The 17,874-nt window shown below is 67.1% G+C and overlaps 2 protein-coding genes across 10 annotated transcripts; one reads left to right on the top strand and one right to left on the bottom strand.

The window, feature by feature from the left end:
• The first annotated feature begins 230 nt into the window (after positions 1-230).
• Positions 231-7,929, top strand: TCEA2 (transcription elongation factor A2). Its single transcript, XM_057703915.1, has 10 exons — positions 231-436; positions 3,129-3,191; positions 3,461-3,566; positions 4,533-4,623; positions 5,692-5,822; positions 6,067-6,123; positions 6,483-6,637; positions 6,709-6,855; positions 7,438-7,509; positions 7,716-7,929. The coding sequence occupies exons 1-10, from the start codon at positions 365-367 to the stop codon at positions 7,722-7,724; spliced, it is 903 nt and encodes a 300-aa protein (XP_057559898.1). The 5' UTR covers positions 231-364; the 3' UTR covers positions 7,725-7,929.
• A 935-nt stretch (positions 7,930-8,864) lies between these two features.
• Positions 8,865-14,797, bottom strand: RGS19 (regulator of G protein signaling 19). 9 transcript variants are annotated; one of them, XM_057702289.1, is made up of 7 exons: positions 14,691-14,769; positions 14,116-14,311; positions 11,568-11,664; positions 11,277-11,398; positions 10,086-10,160; positions 9,751-9,985; positions 8,865-9,679 (listed from the first exon to the last, which is right to left on the bottom strand). In XM_057702289.1, the coding sequence occupies exons 3-7, from the start codon at positions 11,595-11,597 to the stop codon at positions 9,488-9,490; spliced, it is 654 nt and encodes a 217-aa protein (XP_057558272.1). In that variant the 5' UTR covers positions 11,598-11,664; positions 14,116-14,311; positions 14,691-14,769; the 3' UTR covers positions 8,865-9,487. The 9 variants fall into 9 exon arrangements, with proteins under 9 accessions (XP_057558272.1, XP_057558273.1, XP_057558277.1 ...); XM_057702290.1 differs by lacking the exon at positions 14,116-14,311 and having other exon boundaries at positions 14,691-14,797; XM_057702294.1 differs by lacking the exon at positions 14,116-14,311 and having other exon boundaries at positions 9,751-9,980; positions 14,691-14,797.
• Between the last annotated feature and the right edge of the window lie 3,077 nt (positions 14,798-17,874).

Here is a 17,874-nt window from a genome sequence, read left to right as displayed (position 1 = left end):
CCGCGGCCCCCACGCACTGCCGGGCCCCGCGCTGCCGCAGCGCCCTCCGCCGGCTAACCGGCCCACCGGCGGCAGCCCGCGCCCGGACTACACTTCCCAGGATTCCCTGCGCCCCCCGCCTGGCTCCTGGGAGTTGTGGTCCGGGGCGCAGCGGGAGCGCGCGAGGCTGGCGGGCGCGAGAACTACGTGTCCCAAGATGCAGCGCGGCGCCGCGGGGGCCGGGGGTTTGAACGGAGGGTCTCCCGCCCGTGGCGGGGCTGCGTCTTCTGCGGCGGGTGCGGGAGGCTGCGGCGGCCGGGGCCGGGGTCCGGGCCGGGAGGCTGAGGCTGGCGCGGCGGGCGCTGGGGGCGCTGCCCCCGAGGCGATGATGGGCAAGGAGGAGGAGATTGCGCGGATCGCCCGGAGGCTGGACAAGATGGTGACCAAGAAGAGCGCGGTGAGGGGCGCGGGCCGCCAGGACCCCGGGACCCCGGCCCCGCCGAGCCCCCGCCGAGCCCGTCGAGCCCGCGTCAGGGCCGCGGCGACCACCCAAGGGGCAGGACGAGACTCCGCCCCGGGAGAGACTCCCGGGACGCGGGGAGACCCCCGCCGGCGGCCGAGACCCCCGCTCTGGGCCAGCCCTGCCCTTCACCTCGCACCCACGGAAGAGGCCGCGACCCGGCCTGGACCTTGTCCCGGGAGCCACCCGCTCTGGACTCAGACCCCCACCGCCAGGCTGGGACCCCGTAGGCCTGGGGTCCCGCCCGCTTCCTCCCCTCACTTCGGAGGCCGGGCTGGCGGAGACCCTCCTCGGCCAGGCCCCGCGGAAGCCCCCGCGCGTCCTGCTCCGACTGGCCGCCCCGCCCCCCTCGCCTTCCCGCCCCCGGGCGTCCTCGCAGCCCCCCAGAGCTGCCCGCCGAGCCCCACCCCAGACTCAGAGCCCTCTGTCCCGCCCTAGGTCTCCCACACCCTTTCTCCGCCTTCAAGAGTTTGGAGTGTGAGATCAGACCCCCTTTTCTCCCGGAGATGCAGCGCCTCCCCTACCTCTGCTGGGCCTGGGGCTGCGGCCCCCATCGTCTCATTTCACCAGCCAGCCGGCCAGCGGCCTTCCTTGGTCCGGAGGCCCTTCTTCTTCCTTATCTGTTCAGTCCCCCAAGAACCAAGTTGCTCTAATAAATTCTTTCCCTTCCTTAGCCAGGGCCCAGCCAGCAGCAACTGGGGAGCGGGTAGATGCGTAGACACGCTCGGGAAAGAGCCCTAGGAGGCCCCGAGCCTGGCCTGGGAATGCCTGCGGGCAGGACACCCCCCACCCCCACCCCCACGCCCTCGCTGGCCCGCCGTGCTCATGCTCGCTGTTGTCCTCGGCCAGTGAGCCTTTGGGGGAGGCTGCGCGGGGTCTTGGGGGGCCAGCAGATGGGTCTCCAGTTCCAGGCCCCTCTCAACTTTGGACCTTGGTGACCTGCGTATCCTCGCAGGAAGCATCTGTGGTGGGTGGTACCTGCCTCTCGCAGGTGGAGGGGGTTCTGCTGGCTCCCTGAGAGGCTACATAAACACGACCTGCTCTCCCCAGGCTGAGCTCCTGGGGCGGGGCAGGGTGGTGGTGAGGGCGTCGGGAAGGCTCAGCGGGGGGCTGGAGATGCCTGCCCAGCCGCCCCAGGGCCGGGTGCCTGCACTGGTGGTGCGGGGGTGGCTTTGGGGCTGAGCATAGTTGAGTCTCGGTCTCTGGGTTCTCCACAAGGGCTGGGAAGGGGGCTGGCTCCCATGCGTTCATCCATCCATCAAGCAGCACCCTAACCCTAACCCCCCCCCAAACCCCGCAATGGGTTCACGCCTCTGGGAGGCTGTGGGCAGCACAGAGCAGGGGTGTGGGAACATCTGTGGCTGTTTCCAGAGATGACCAGAGAAAGAAGCTGCTTCCCCTCTGAAGGAGACCAAACAAATGCCCCCCAGGTGGGGGCAGAGATGGGTCATGGAACCCACGGAGGGCTGGGTGGGGCCAGGCAGCACTAGGGAGGGGCCATCTAGGTGGACCGCTGCGTGGGTGGGAGTCCAGGGGAGGATGAGGAGGGGACAGGTGTGGCCTGAGGACGGGGCCCGCGGGCTTGGGGCACCATGGAGCCGGGAGTGAGAGCCAGCAGAGGCTCCTTGGAGGGGTTGGGGGTCATGACTGGGAACCGTGCTTATGCCTCTCTGGTCCAGAAGCCACAGAAAGCTGGTGGTCTGCAGCCCGGGGCTCCGTTTTGGGGAAGGTGATGGCTGAGTGGCACTGTGCCCTCCGCTCTGGTGACCGCTCTGAGGAGTTCACCACAGGGCTGACGGCAGCCCGAGGGGCAGGGCCTGCTGGGCGTGACGTGGGGGAGACTGCAGCCTGAGCAGACGTGCCATCGGGTTGGGGTCGGGCCGTCTCTGCCCCCCCCGCGGCCAGGCTGCAGGACGTCTGAGGCCGTCACCACCTCGGGTGGCTGCCTCCCTGTTGTGAGAGACACGCACACGTGAAGCCACACCGGTGGGGGAAGGCAAGGCAGGGAGTGGATGGGGTGGCCCTCCGCGGGACAGGCCTCCCTGAGAAGATGTCATCTGAGCAGAGCTCTGGGGAGAGCGCGGGGCAGGTGTGTTGCTGGCGGTGGGAGCAGCCGGCTCGGCCCCCCCCGAGGGGCCGCGTGGCCCGCGTGTGCGCGGCTCTGGGGAAGCAGCTGTGGGCGGGGTGCCGGGCAGAGAAGGGAGCCCGGGCAGCAGCCCCCCAGGCTGGGGTCGGGGTGCGCGGAGGCGGCTGGCGGGAGGGAGGAGGCGTGTGGGGCGAGCGCAGGGAGGGCAGAGGCCCCCCCGGCAGCTTGGCCTCAGCAGGGGCCCCCGAGGAGAGGCTGCCTGAGGAGCGGGGCGGCGGGACCCTCCGGGGGCTGTGCCTCTGCCTGGTGTGGTGCCCCTGCTGGGAGGGGCCTCTGCCCTTCACCCTGGCGGCCCCCACGGGCTGTGGGCTGGGATGCAGCGCAGAGCTGCTTCCCTTCTGGCGCCTGCCTTCCCTGGGCACCTGACCCCGGGTAGATCTGCATCGTCCCGGCCTCGTGTTCCCCCAGGCCTCGTGTGTGGGAGGCGTTGGGCTTGCCCGCTGAGATCTCAGAGCCGTTCACGAGGGGCCTGTCTTCTTCCAGGAGGGAGCCGTGGACCTGCTGCGAGAGCTGAAGGCCATGCCTGTCACGCTGCCTCTGCTGCAGGTAGGGTCCCCCCAGCTCCTAGGCCCCTGGCAGGCGTCCTGACCCCCCGCCCGCCCTCGGTTGGCATGAAGCCCTGCCCCTGAGGAGACCGTCCCTTGCCTTTCGTTGTTGCTTCACAAGACGGGGGAACATCCAGTGTCCCTCACGAAGGCTCCCGCAGCCGGGACGGTCACCCTCGGGAAGGGTCCCCAGCCTTTCCCCGCGGGAGTCCCTGAGGGTCTGTGGGGAGGGTCTGACCGCTGCCCCCAGCCCGGCTGCTTGCCTCGCAGTCCACCCGCGTCGGCATGTCCGTCAACGCCCTGAGGAAGCAGAGCTCGGACGAGGAGGTCGTCTCGCTGGCCAAGTCTCTCATCAAGTCCTGGAAGAAGCTCCTGGGTGCGGGTCAGGCAGCCTGGGCCGCGTGCGGGGGCAGTCACTGGGCGGCACCGGGTAGGGTGCTGGCCGCGCTGTCCCCAAGCCAGGGCCACCTGGGGTCCGGTCCAGGGGGCGCCGGCCCAGGGCGGGAGGAGGGGGCTCCACGAGGAGCAAGGAGGGGCGTTGAGGGGAAGAGGCCGCACTGAGCCCTGGAGGGGGACCCGGCAGAGCTGGGGGAGGTCGCGTGGGAGGAAAAGTGTCAGGGCAGTGAGAGGAGGGGGGGCGGCTCCAGACCTGGGGGGAGAGGGGGGTGGGGGAGAGAGTTGTGGGGTGGGGAGGAGGCGGGAGGAGCCGGTGGGGGGGGTTAAGAAGAGGCGTACGGGGAGTCAGCCGCGCAGAGGGAACGGGGCAGCCGCTTTCTAGAGGCAGTGGGGTGCCTGGGATGCCACCCCTGGGCTCTGAGGTGGTGGCATCCCAGGGCCTTCCCAGCCCCTCCTGGGCTGTGTCCAGACCCTTGGGAAACAGAGCTGCGTGTCCTGGGCTTCTCGCCTGTCCTGCGTGGCTGTTGGGCTGCGTGTTGGACACGCGTATTCGTTCTGATGGCGTGTGGGCCGCTTCTCGTCCTGTGGGAAGGCCCGCGGTGCAGGCTGGGACTCGCTCGATGGCTCCCTCTGGGGCCTGAGACCCAGCTGGGGAGTGGCCATGCCTGGCCTGCCTGCGGTGACTGCCCTCTGTCCAGTTCAAATGCTCCATCCACGAAGGCTGTCACTCGGAGGGGATTTCTGTACTCAGGGAGCCTTTTCAGGACCTTCTTTGCGTGGGGAGAGAGCACGCTGGTCATCAGCAGGAAGCTGCGGTTGGGGGCAGGGTGCGAAGCCTGGGGCTGTGTCTTGGTGACGGTCTGCGCCCGGCCCTGGCTCGGCCCGGCCCTGCCCTCCGGGTCCGCCTTCTCCCAGCCAGCCCTCCGTTCTTTCCCGGCACCTGCAGATGCTTCAGACGCCAAAGCCAGGGAGCGGAGGAGGGGCGGGCCTCTGCCCACATCGTCCTCCAAGGAGGCCTCCGAGGCCCAGGACCCCAGGTAGCGCATCGGGAAGGCAGAGGTACCCTCCTGCCCCTGTCCCGCTTTCTCAGCAGACCAGGGTGCTGGTTTCCAGGTTCCCTGGGAGGGGAGGCGCTGAGGTCATCAGAACATATCAGCCCCTCCAGCTCCTCAGAGAGGACTCCCCAGGGTCAGCCTCGCTGGACACGTTCCCACCAGAGACGCCTCTGGGTCTTCTCAGCCCCAGGCACCTGAGGGGGAGGCTGCGTCTGCCTGGCCGCGCGGAGCTGACCCACACCCTGAGCGGGCCCACTGCTCCCATTCCCGGCTCCAGGCCCCGGTCCAGAGTCTGGTTCTCGCTGGCCAGCCCGGGCGATCCCCACGGGCCCGGTGTCTCTCGCTGCCGGCCCCTCCCTCCCTGAGGATGCCCCAGGCTGTGGCATGGGGCAGGTTCCGGGGCCACCGAGGCCTCCGGGCTTCTGCCCCCCCAGGGCCTGTGGCTGAGAGGCTGCTTTGCCCTTGACCCCGCGGGGCAGCCGTGGCTGAGGGCTAGGAAAAGCTGAGCTTCGGATTCGGGGTGTGGCTGTGCAGGGACAGGGGCGCATCTGCCCACCTGCACAAGTTGTTTTTTCTCCAGGAAGCCTCCTGCTTCCACTGACGTCCTTGGAGGTCACAGGGTCGTGAGATGCAGGACCGTGAGAGGAGGGCTAGGTGCACACAGCCTTGTGGACAGGCAACCCATGGCGGGGTGGGGGTGCCCAGACCTACAGCGGGTGGGGCTGTCTGCATAGTGGTACCTGGTCTTGGGTGACCCCTGGCCCTTTCTGCCTCTCCCTGACCTGGCGGTTTGCGTTGGGCAGTGTGGCCCTGTGTTCCAGGCCTCCTTAAGGGCAGGGACCCCGTCTGGGAGTGTGCCCCGCCCAGGGAGCCTCACTGCCTCTGGCCAGACCTCACGGACATGCTGAACCTGCGCGCAGATGGGCAGGGCTGTGGGCTCTTGTCAGGGTGGGGCAGACAGGGCGTGGGGGCGATGTGGCTGTGACACTGGCTCTTCTGGGGACCGGCATCTCATGGGGGTGCACGTGGCCCGAGGGGGCCTCTCTCCAGCCGCAAGAGGCCAGAGCTGCCCAGGATGCCGTCCACGCCGAGGATCACCACGTTTCCCCCAGTGCCCGTCACCTGCGACGCCGTCCGCAACAAGTGTCGCGAGATGCTGACTGCCGCCCTGCAGACGGACCGTGAGTGCCCGGGCCGGGGCCACCCAGCATACCTCGGGGTCCTGGCTCCTGACACAGGCTCGGTTCCCAGGTGGCCTGGGCCGTGCCTGCCTGCAGAGGCCCACGTCCAACCTGTTGCCGCTGACCTCGGGGGCAGGGAGCCGGGGGTCTTTGGGGAACAGGGTGCCTGGATCCCCTGCGCGTGCAGGCTGAGGCGTGGGGGGGTGGAGCCCGCAGGGCAGCTGGTCAGGGCTCCTTCTTGCAGATGACCACGTGGCTGTCGGTGCAGATTGCGAGCGTTTGTCTGCCCAGATCGAGGAATATATCCTTTGTGTAGGGCCTCGGGGGCTGGAGTTCTGGAGGGGTCACACGGCCAGCCGGGTCCAGCTCCCCTGGCAGCCACTGCCCCGCGCCCTCGCCAGGGGATTGGGTGGTGGCGGGGGCTTGCTTGTCTTTACCGGGGGCCCCTCCCAGATCCTCTGGGGTCTGACCATGCTTGCGGTGGGCCTGGGTCCTGGGCTTAAAGGCTGCAGTCGGGTTTCAGCCAGGAAGGCGTCAGTGTCAAGGATCCCATGTTGCTGGCTCTTCTGACACGGCCCCCACGAAAGGCCTTCGCTGACCCCGGGGGCGGGGATGGAGGGCAGGGCGTCAGCCTCTGTTTGGGTCCTTAAGCGCCTGCACGTATCTTCCGGGATGTGGGGAACACGGACATGAAATACAAGAACCGTGTGCGGAGCCGCCTCTCCAACCTCAAGGACGCCAAGAACCCCAGCCTGCGGCGCAATGTGCTGTGCGGCGCCATCACGCCGCAGCAGATAGCCGTGATGACCTCGGAGGTGAGCCCGTGGGGGCGCGGGGGGGCTGCCCCCGGGGGGGCCGCGGGCTAAGCACACGCCCCTCGCCGCAGGAGATGGCCAGCGATGAGCTGAAGGAGATCCGCAAGGCCATGACCAAGGAGGCCATCCGCGAGCACCAGATGGCCCGCACGGGCGGCACGCAGACCGACCTGTTCACCTGCAGCAAGTGCAGGAAGAAGAACTGCACCTACACGCAGGTGAGCGTGCTCACCCCCAGGCCCCGCCCCGGCCCTGCCCTCCTCGGGGCCCCCCCCGCCCCTGCTCTGCGGGCTGGGTCCCCCTGTGCCTGGACGCGTGCGGCGTGAGCGGCGCAGGGGCTGCGTCCGGCCACTCAGTCTCCCACCGGGCCGGGAGCTGCGGTCACCCCGGGGGCTTCCCCCTTGCCGAGGGTCCCTAGTCCCCGGTGAGCCGTCTCGGCCGGTGGGTCCAGCCTGCTCTGGGGCGCTGCGGTTGGGGAGCCCGGCCCGGCTGTGTTGCTACTGGCGGGAGGATGGGCGCCCGGCGGTGGTCGCTGGGCTACTGTCAGAGTTGTGGAGGTGGACGCTGACGTGGGCCCCAGGAGATGTCAGGGGGCCCTGTGTGAGGAAGGCAGTTGGGGGTGTTGGGCAGCCTCGGCCCGGGTCTCCTGGCAGCGCCCAGGTGCTGTGGGGCCAGCCCGAGGCGTTGGGTGGGGGGCTCCCCAGATTGGGATTCCAGTGAAGTCCTGCTTCCTGGAGCTTCCCGCGGCACGTGACTGAGCCCCCGGGGCTGGACCCCTCCCACCACGGCCCTCTCTACAGGTGCAGACCCGCAGCTCCGATGAGCCTATGACCACCTTCGTTGTCTGCAACGAGTGTGGAAACCGCTGGAAGGTAGGTGGGTGAGCCCAGGCCCCACTCCCGGCCCTGTTTTCTGGAGGTGGGTGTCTCCAGCCTTTGTGGTGTGACGCGGGGGATGGCCATGCCAGCCGTTCTCCTGGGAGCTCTGGAGATGGTGGACGGGGACCCAGCCCTGCCTCCTGCCCTTCGGGGGGTCCTGTGGGCCACGTGGCTGGAGGCCTCTCACCTGTTTCTTACAGTTCTGCTGAGCCCTCGTGCACGTGAGCCTGCAGCCTTGGGCCGTGGCCAGGGCTGGCCGTCGCCCTGTCCCCATCCTCCGCCAACAGATACAGCTTCTCTGGAGACCTGCCCTGTGCCCACCTGGCCTTCCTCAGAAGGCAGCGCACCTTGCTCCCCGCCTGCAGTGCACCTTTCTCCCTCTTCCCCCCAATTATTAAATGTTTCTTTTTGCCAGCGTTTGTCCCTGGCCCTGGGTCCTGGTGTGCCATGCACAGGCTTGGGCTTCAGGCTGGGCCCCCCGTCCCCCCAAGTCTGGTCTGATTCCCTCCCCCCACCCGCGTTGCTGCGGAGACAGCCCACCTCCCTGGGGTCAGGTGACACGTAGACTTGGCTGGGTGGGACAGCGCTAGAGGGACGTGCCCCTTGGTGCTCAGAGGGCCCTGGTGTGCCCGTGGGAGGGGCAGGGCTGGGCATGCACAGCATGGGGATGGGTGGGGAGGGCTTTGGGCACACAGAGGACCCGGGGTCTATGATCTCTCCAGGTGCTGCAGCTCAGGGCCCAGAGATCGTGGGCAGGAGGCTAAGTCCGGGCCCCACAGCGGGGCACGCCTGCAGCCCTTCAGGATGCCACACTGCTTGTGGGGCGGTGTGGATGCGGGCGGACCCTGACCAGAGTCTCTGGGCCCCGGCTGCACCTTTGCTTCACCAACCAGGAATTCAGGGAACAGGGTGGCAAGTGTGTGCCTGGTGGGGCCTGTGGGACAGCACAGGTGACGGCCCAGCCCCCAGGGTCTTGGGGAGGTCAGCCCCGTCAGTGTCCTGCCCCTGCCAGCCAGCCTCCAGGGACAACCTTTGATACCTGCCAGGGACCCTGCCTACCCAGAACCTGGCCAGTGCCTCTTGTTGTGTCACCAGTCTTGGTGGCGAGGTGCCTCGGGGGCCACACTTGCCTGGGTCACAGCCCCCGCGTACAGGGCGGGCCGAGCACAGCTGCCTGCTGGGACTGTTGCTCTGAGGGGTGAGGTTGGGGCAGAGCACAGGGTCCCTCCACTGAGCACGGCTGCTCCCTTGCTGGGGGTCCTGGACAACGCTTCATCTTCTAATCTCCCCGCCCCAGATGCAGACAGAGAGGAGAGACTTTTGCTTTAAAAATATCTTCAATAATAAGATTCTATTCTGGGGAGAAGAGTGGAGTTAAATATGAAAACATTTTCTTTTTTTGATAAAACACACAGTGACATGTTTCCTGGTTTAAACTCAATGAACATATAAAAGAGAAACTGGGTCCTGCTGCCTTGAGCCTGGTTCTGAGGTCCTGGGTCTGATACCAGGGTGCAGATGGTACCAGTTGGAGGTCTTCTTTTGTCACAAAACTTGACAGTACAGAGGTTCTGTTCTCCACCAATGGCATTTCTCAGGGCCCCCAGGGGCCTGGTGAGGAGGATCTGTGAGGTTTGTGGGTCCAGGATGCTTCCAGGGAGGGTGCCTCCTTTCACCACGTGGGAACCCCAGCAGGAGTGCTCAGTGGCCAGCAGCGGTGGGAGGTGTTGGTGTGGGAGGGGCTACCTGGGTCCAGAGGCCCTCACGTCTGCCTCTCAGCCAGACCTTGGGGCGCTGGGTCTTCTGGGTGGGGAAGGGGGCTTCTGGCCCGCCCTGCACCTGGAACTCCTGCCTGGGACCGCCCTGGGGCGCTGAGCCCAGCAGGTGTGCCCGACACCTGCTGAAGCGTTCTTGTGAAAGGAGTCTCTGCCTGCAGGAGGGGTCCTGCGAAGGGGCAGCCGCGGTGGGTGGCCTAGGCCTCGCTGGAGGACTGGGAGCCCCCCCGGAGCAGCAGGGCGCGGTAGGTGGGGGAGCTGAGGAAGCGGGGGTACGAGTCTCGGTGCATCAGCGTGTAAATCTGTAGCTGCGCGTCGTCGAACGTGTGCGCTGACGGCTCCTGCATCTTCTTGTTGATGCCCTCCCGCACCCGGGAGTCCAGGCTCACCTGCGGGACAGGGGCCACGGTCAGGGGCCCCAGGGCGCCCCCGCCCCCCGCCCCGTTCCCACGCAGCGCACCTCCTTGGGGGACAGGATGGACACGTAGTCCTCGTAGATGAGCCGCGCCTTCTCGTCCACCACGTGCTGGTTGGCCTCAGCCTTGAGCTCCTCGCAGGCCAGCCAGAAGAGCATGTTCTCCTCGCTGTATTCCGTGCGCAGGAACTCCCGGAACACGCTGCGGCCCGCCGGGCTGCGCATCAACTTGTCGAAGGACTGCGCCCAGCTCCGCACCTCCTCGGGGCTCGGCGCTGCGCTGTGGGCATCCAGGCACCCGCCGCCACCGCCTGCGTCAGGCTCTGTCCCCTCCGCCCGGGTCCCGCCCCCCCCACCCAGACCCCCCGGCCACGACTCACCAGGTTTCGCAGCTGGGGAGGGGCTGCAGCCTGCTCTCCCGGGAGGCCCGCCACGCTCGCCGCTGCTCTTCGTTCCTGCCGGCAGAGGGGAAGGTGGCACGGCCCTCCGCGGCACGCGCATGCGCGCAGAACGCTCAGCAGTGACATCAACATGTGTGTGTACGGGCACGAGGCCTGGGCTCTCAGCACACGTGTGAACCTACTGCAGGGTGGGTCTGCTCGTTTCCCAGCCTCTGGTCTGTCCCTGGGCCTGTCTTCTTGCCTTTGGGGTTTCACAGGTCCCTGGTGTACCTCTCCCTCCCTGGCCTGAACTTTACCCCAGCTGCTTTCTCCCAGAGACCCCCAGGGATGTCGTAAAAGCCCCCAGCCCGTTTGTCTGACCCCTGACTCTCCCGAGGGGACCTGCTTCCCTCCCTTAGCATCAGTGCTGGCTCTCCAGTCCTCACTTCCTGCTGGACCTCTCGCCAGGGCCACGGAGATGGCTAATGGACATCTCAAACTCCAAGGTCCAGACAGAACTCAGTTCCCACCCTACCCCCACCCACCAGATGCCAAACTCCTCTCTTGACCTCCACAGCCAAATGCTCAGTGAGTCCTAACAATTCATGGCCTCCCATCTCCACCCCGAGGCGGTCCCTCTCTTGTTTCAGGCCTGGGCTTAGGCCTCAGTTGCTCACGGGTCAGCTGACCTTTGGGTCCCCTCAGTGCTGTCCGCTCAACAGCCAAGGGATGGAAGCCCGAAAAGGGCCAGGCCTCTGCAAGGCACGAAACCCCTCGAAGGCCCCCTATATGCCTAGAAATCAGTTCCCCCCCGGAAGGCCCCATGCCTATCCCCCAGCACTGCCCCAGGGCCAGGTCTCTGCTTAAAGCTCCTCCACCTGACACAGTCTGTAGGACCTGCTTTTGTCTGGTTCTGCTGTAGGTCCCCAGGGCCGGTCTGGGCCGGCTTACAGTAGAGAGACACACACTTGCGCACACGTGCCGGCGTGGTGCCCGCGTGTGGACACGACCTCAGGCGCACCAGGCGTGAACATCACACACACAGAGGGGCCTGGACAGCTGCCGCAGGTGGCAGGGGCGTTTTGCCTGCAGGTGGTGCCTCAGAAGCCCCCCGGAGGGGCTAAGGAATGGGGTCCTGTGTCGCAGGCCCGCTCAGCGGCCCCTCCCCACCGGGCGCCCTGGGTCACGTACCAGGAGCAGCTGCAGCAGCAGCACCAGCACAAGCAGCAGGGGTCTCGGCCGGGCGCCGCCGGCGGGGCCGCGTCACGGCCGGACATCGAGCGGCGCTGGTCCGCCTCCTCGGGCCCTGCGTGCTGGGGCAAGATGGGGCCGCCTCAGCCGTCCCGCCACCGACCGCCTGCTGTGGGCCGCGCCCGCTCCCGGGGGCCCGGCCCTTCCCGCCTCGCCGGTGTCCAGGTCTCCCAACTCCTAGGCATGCCCGCAGCCCCCCGCGGGGCAGAGGCCGGGGTGCAGGCGGCCCACCTGCTGCTCAGCCTCAGGCGGGGTGGGCATGGGTGGGTGGCAGGGGTTGCCGGGCCTCCGTGCTGCCTGCTCCAGGACCCTCGCCGCAGCCTGGGGTCTGAGAAGAGAGGCCGGGGTGCTCACTGAGAAGCTGACACCCGCACCGGCCTGCCCCCGAGGTTCTCCCTCCTGCCCAGAGTCCCCGCGGCCGCCCCCCTGCCTCCCACCTCCAGACCACTCTGCCCAGGTCCTGACCCCCCCCCCCCAGTCTACGCTGCGGCTGTGAGGGGCTGCGGGGTCAGGAAGGAGGGGGCCCTAGACAAGATCTCCACAGGAGGTTCTGGGACACCCCCGTCCGCGCGCTCCCTGGGAAGCCGGAAGCTGGGGTTCCTCTTTCTTGGTTTCCGGCTCCTGGCCCCTCCCAGGGGGGCTGGAGGCCCCCAGGATCTGGGGCTATCAGGGTGGCGCACGGGGGTGGTGGTCAGTCATTCAGACCCCCCATCCCAGCTCCCTAACTCGCGGTTTTCCGTGGGGTGCTGGGGGGGGGGGAGGGCTGCTCCCCACCAGGAGTCCAGATCTGCCGGGTGGGGGGTCCCCGGCTGCTCCCGGAGACTCAGCGCGGGTAGCACACCGGGCCCGCCGCGAGGACTTGAGGAGGACTTGGGGCTGGGGCGGGACGTGCTGCGGGTGCGGGAAGCGCAGCAGCCTCGGGGGAGGAGGGCCGAGCGCCTCCAGGGACCGCCGCCTTCCCGGCCCGGACGCGGGCCCGGCCCCCGACCCCTGGGCGGGCGCGGCTGGCACCTTCCCGCGCCCAGGGTGCCCCGGCCCCCCGCCCCCGCCAGGCTGCGGAAACCGCCGCGGCCCCAGGCCTCGCCGCAGCGCAGGGCGGGGAAGCGGGCGGCGGCGGGGGAGGGGGCGCGCCCTGCTCCGGGCCGTACCCTCCGCGCTGCGGGCGCGCCGCCGTCCCATCCGGGCGCGGGGCGGCCGGTCAGGGTCCGGGAGGCAGTTGCCAACGCCTCCCCACCAGCCTCCCCACCGCGGCCCAGGTGAACCCAGCCCCACCCCCCGCCCGCCCCGGGTCGGGGCGCCCTCTGGCACGTCTGCTGCGCGGACCTTTCCGAAACCCCGCCGCGAGATGCTCCCGACTCGGTTTCACTTTATTTTCTCATCCTCCCTCCCATCCCTCAGCTCTTCGCCTTTTAACGTCTTTTTGGTCCGCCGTCTTGGCCTCTTGGGGTGTCCGATGGCAGCAGAGGAGAGTGGACGCTCTGGGACAGGCCCCGGGGCAGTCACCAGGCTAGGCAGCTCCTGCATCCCAGCCCCTGACCAGGTGCTGTGCTCAGAGGTGACAGCCCGAGATATACACACTTGGGGCACCCCGGCCTCCACGGCGTGGGCGTGCAGAGGCCACTGCCCTGACTCAAATCTGGGGCCCAGGTGTAGGGTCCTGTGGGACCTTGGCGGCTCACCGCCCGCCTGGCTTCCCCTGAGATCACTGTGAGGGAGACCCTCCAACTGGGTCCCACAGGCTTCCAGCGAACAGATGGGGAAGCGGCAGCCCCACAGCATGCCTCCCCTCAGGGGTCAAGTTTCTAGGGAAAGGAAGGGGTGTGGCAACATCTGAGGTCTGGTAGCTGTACCCCAGACGGGCTGTGACTTCCCCAGGCAGAGCCGCTCTTCCTCCTCTGCACCCCCACCCACTGTGAGTGGGGGCAGGGCCCCAATACCCACCCCCCAGCACCCTTAAGACTATACCCCTTTAGACTACCTTCTCCAGCTCAGCTCTGAACTGGAGGAGGGAACCTGCCTGAGAGTGCAGGGCCCAGGCGCTGGGGGCCAAGTTTGGGGCGAGGATGGGGGAGAGGCCGTCCCTTCTGTCCTGGCTGTAGGCCCTGGACCTGGTCACCCACCCCTGGACCTGGCTCCCTGCATCCTCCTCAGGCTGGCTGGGGCCACCTGTGCCCCTGGGACACCTGCTCTCTTTCCTGGTGGGGGTACAGGGTCTGAACCAGGGTTCCTGTCCCTCATCTGGGCATGCAGGAGGGGGCTCCCTCCCCTTCCCCGGCCCCTCCAGGCTTTGACCCCTAAGTCTGGGATGGGAGAAGCTGGACAGGCAGCAAGTTTGGCCTCTGGGGACAGAGACTCCCTCGGGAGCGGCTGCTGCTCTGCTCCACAGAAGGAAAAAGAACGTCCCCGAGCCCGCCCAGTCCAAAAAAAGAATAAGAAAATGTGACAATCCCAGGAAAAAAATGCCATAACCTTTGGGAGGGGAGTTGACAGAGGGGCTCCATTCTCCTCTTCTCATCCTCCCCAGGACCTTTCCTGTCTGCTGCACCCCACCCCCCCGCCCCCCGTAGGGAAGTCCCAGCCTGGCTCCTCCAACGCAGGCCAGGTCTTCCTAGCCCTGGCGACCCTCGCCCCAGCCCACCTTTGCAATGGTGGGGGCAACCCACTTCTCTCTTTCTCCCTCTCTCTGCTGGTAGGGTCTGGCCTGGAGAAGTCTGCTCCTTCCTCTAGCCTCTGACGCCCCCGCCCCAACCTCAAGGAGCTCGCCATGCGCCCCACTCACCAGCGTCCCAAAGGCGAGGGAGGGGCGGGAGGGGCCAGGTTCGCTCTGGGCCCCACCCTGGCTGCCGAAGGGGCGTGCACTGCAGCAGCAGGACTCAAGTCAGACGGCAGGAGGTCCTCCTGCGCGTTCTGGAGCGAGGCTGGCGCCAGGAGCCCCCCGATCGGCTCGGGCCGGGGGCGCAGCGCCTCCCCTGCGACTGCGGGGGTGAGTGGCTGCCAGCTCCAAAGGGGGTGGGGGCGGGGGCGGACCTGGTGTCCCGCCTCAGCCCCTCCCCACAGGCGGGGGGGGGGGGACAGGAGACGCGGAAACCTGGGTTCTTCCGGCCCCCCCCTTTAAGCAATCACTTCCCCAGGCTTTGAGCTGCAGAAAAGGGGAACCCGGTTGCAACGCCCCCTCCCCCACGCGCAGGGACAGGCTCCAGTCCCGGCGCGGCCCAGGGTCCACGTGGACCCCGCGGCGGGAGTCCTTGGGGCGCGGATCCCGGCGCCAGTTTCCGAGGCTCCCGCCCCGCGCTGCTCCCGGGCCCCCGGCCGGAGGGGCAGGGCCGCGGTCCTCGGCGCCGCGCGCGCACTCACCGGCCGCGCTCCCGAGCCACTCGCGCCGCAGCCGCCGGCCCGCGCGCTCCGAGGTCCGGCCAGATCGTCGGGGAGCGGGCGCAGGCTGCAGTGCGCAGGCGCCTCGGCCGCACTTCCCCAAAGCGCGGGGCCGGGACTTCCTCGCGCGGGGAGGTGCCCGGCCCGGCCCGCCCCGCCCGGCGCGCCCCGCCCCGCGCTCGGCCGGCTCCGCGCCCTACCCGCCCCCTCCCCACCGACCCGCGCGCTGCGGCGCGGCGCCTCGGTCCCCACCGTCGACTGGGGTGGCCGGTGGAAAGGAGGTGCAGACGATGGGGCCTCTGCCCCCCCCCCCAGGGCGGCTGAGCTGGTACTGCGGCAGCTGGGGGTGTGACCGTGCCCCCAGCTCTGCTCGGCGGGGCCGGCGCAGCGTTGCCATCACGGGACGGGGTGGGGGTGGGGGGATGGTGCCCATGGGCTACTCGGCCCGCTGGAGGGAGAGGCCGCTGGAAGGGACTGTCCCTCGTGGTCACTCCCAGCCCGGCCCTAGCCTCTCTGGCACTGGGTGTCCTCACCTGTGAAATAGGGTTAAGGGCACGCTGTCACCGTGCTGTAGGGGCCTTCCCAAGGAAGGGGGTTCCTGGGCGGCCGTGCCGGTGATGCCAGGGGTACTGGTTCTTGTATCTGGCGTCGCCAAATGTTCCTGTACGTGGAGCCTGGCTGAGTCCCTTTCAGCCCCTCCCATTGACCCAAGATACTCTGAGTTGAAAGCCACAGCCTCCCCTTTGCCACGAATGCCCGTCCCCTCTCTTTGACCAACTCTCCATATTTTATGACCCGGTACAGCTGTGAGTTAAATTCCTTATCCCAGCATGCTTTGGGCCCGTGTCTGGGTGGCCCTGACCCTGCCCTGGAAGTGGTCTGCAGAGTTTCTGGCCTCGGAGTGTGTGCAGCTCCTGTCCCCTGGTGCCCGGGGGCCTGCTCACAAAATGCCTTCCAGTTGCACAAGTTGTACGTGCTCATGGGTTTCAGCGCTCTTGGGGGTATTAGGGGAAGTGGAGATCTAACATGCGCCCTTCATTCATCCAGCAAATGTCTGGGTGTCCCCCGTGTGCCACTCAGTGGGACCTGGCAGTAAGCAGGAAGGACCAGCCCCGGAGCAGACAAGAAGTGGACTTGCAGACTGGGTGAGAGGTGAGCAGGGCTAAGGAGAACCACAGAGCGAGGACGGGGGTGTTTCAGTGCTGCCTCTTGCTCAGCAAAGGACAGAGCTGGAGCCAGCAGAGCGGCAGGGCAGGAGCTGAGCTGAAGAGTGCGGGCCAAGGTCAGTGAGGAGAGAGGGGCCCTGCAGGCTGGGGGTGCCTCTTGATGCTGTGTGACAGGCTGGCGGGGACAGGGCAGACTGGAAGCCTGCCCAGACAGGAGGTGGCTCCTTCTTATTTAGCCTAGATAACAGTGCTGGGAGGTGGGTCCTTCAAAGACGTGCCAGTGCTTAGTCAAGGTCACATAGCCATGCTGATGCCACGGTGCTTGATGTGGCCTCTCCACCCACCTCCTGAGACGTGTGTGGCATGGCTGGATGTGGGTGGGGGTGAGCACATTTCTCTCCCACTTGGGCCACTCTCTACCCCTCTCTCAACCTCTCCTTCTCCTGCCAGCCCTCCACACACTGTACTTCCTCTGGCCACTCCCCCATGTCCCCTGGCCACTTGGGCCTCTCCATGCCCCTTGCCTCAGCCCTTCTAGGTCTTCTGCACTTCCTCTGGGGAGTGTATCCCATACTCCACGGGAGGAAGCCAGTGGGCTGGGCAGGGCTCATTCCAGGCTGTGCAGCAGGTAATTCTGGGGGTGGGATTTGAACTCAGGACCCTCTGTCTAGAGCATGAGCTTCCAGCCCCAGAGACCCCCCCCCCCCGGCCCCTCACAGCCCCCAATACATTGGGCTGTGGCCTACATGCTTTGCTTTCCCACAGCAGAAGCCTCCTCCGGGCCCTGCAGAAGTGTTCTTGGCTACTTTCCTGGGTCTTCTTTGCAGGCCGAGGACCCCTCCCTGATGTGGGAGTCAAAGGGTGCCCCACGTGTCAGCCCCACACCTGGTGCAGAGCTGCCTGTGCGGCCACCCTCTTGCTGGCCTCCTCAGGGCTGTGCGTACCTCTCTCATCCCCTGTCCTTGCCTGCCTGCTTGATGCGGGGTGACCCCTCTCTGTGGAGCGCTTGGCTCAGCGTGGGGGCCGTGGCACCGAGTGAGACCATGAAGACCTCCTTTTTATTTTATTTTAATGAATGAATTATTTTTAAGATTATTTATTTATTGGCTGCGTTGGGTCTTCGTTGCTGCGCACGGGCTTTCTCCAGTTGCGGCGAGCGGGGGCCACTCTTGGTTGTGGCTCGCGGGCTCTAGAGCGCAGGCTCAGTCATTGTGGCGCACGGGCTTCGTTGCTCCGCGCCATGTGGGATCTTCCCGGCCCAGGGATCAAACTCGTGTCTCCTGCATTGGCAGGCGGATTCTCAACCACTGTACCACTTAACCAAAGCCCAGTACCTCCTTTTTAAAGATAAAGAAGTGGACGCTCAGAGGAGTGATGAAATAAAATGTGCTTTTACTAAACAGACGAAATCATCCTAGTGCTCAGCACATCCTCAAGAGATGGAGTGCCGGGGTTCAGCTCACAGGCAGCTTAACCAGGGGAGCCAGGCCAGCGGTCATCCTGTGCGTGTCAGCGTGTAAGTGGCCGCCACTCCTGGACGAAGAGATGGCCTCACTTTCCCTGTCTCTCTGTCCCCCGCCCAAGTCACCTTCTCTTCCCATGTTCCTTGTTTCCCCTCCATGCCTGAACTCCACTCACCCCCCCACCCCCCATAGACTCCCAGCTTCTTGCAGACTCCAGCTTCACACACAGTTCTGGGCTTGGATCAACACCAAGGGTGCAATAGCCCAGAACAGGCGAAGGGTCCTGTGCGGGGGAAGGACCTGCCGAGGACACAGAGGGTTCAGGTCCCCATTCTGAGCTGGGTCAGGGAGGGCACCGGATGCCACTGGGCAGGAGTCCTTGCTGGACCCCGGCTCTGACCTCTGCCAGTGGAGGACACAGCCCTCCAGGACCAGTTTTCTGCTGCAGGCTGGATCCTCTGTGGGAGCCTCCTGGCAGGGGAGGGCCTTGTCTGGGGAGGGAGGGAGGAAAAGGGAGAGCCGGCTAAGAGAAATCCC

Source organism: Hippopotamus amphibius, chromosome 12 (assembly GCF_030028045.1).
Source record: "Hippopotamus amphibius kiboko isolate mHipAmp2 chromosome 12, mHipAmp2.hap2, whole genome shotgun sequence".
In the NCBI taxonomy this organism is placed as follows: Eukaryota; Metazoa; Chordata; class Mammalia; order Artiodactyla; family Hippopotamidae; genus Hippopotamus; species Hippopotamus amphibius.
The sequence above is the reverse complement of the archived record's forward strand: the minus strand, read 5'-3'. Positions and strand labels throughout refer to the sequence as shown.

Bases quoted from the DNA above. Each gene is read 5' to 3' on its own strand.
- RGS19 (XM_057702290.1), bottom strand. From the start codon at position 11,597: ATGCCCACCCCGCCTGAGGCTGAGCAGCAG. The intron at 10,161-11,276 runs GTACGTGACCCA...CTCTGCCGGCAG, and splicing joins TGCTGCTGCAGCTGCTCCTG to GAACGAAGAGCAGCGGCGAG. The intron at 9,680-9,750 runs GTGCGCTGCGTG...CCTGTCCCGCAG, and splicing joins CCATCCTGTCCCCCAAGGAG to GTGAGCCTGGACTCCCGGGT.
- TCEA2 (XM_057703915.1), top strand. From the start codon at position 365: ATGATGGGCAAGGAGGAGGAGATTGCGCGGATCGCCCGGAGGCTGGAC. The intron at 3,192-3,460 runs GTAGGGTCCCCC...CTTGCCTCGCAG, and splicing joins TCACGCTGCCTCTGCTGCAG to TCCACCCGCGTCGGCATGTC. The intron at 6,856-7,437 runs GTGAGCGTGCTC...CCCTCTCTACAG, and splicing joins AGAACTGCACCTACACGCAG to GTGCAGACCCGCAGCTCCGA.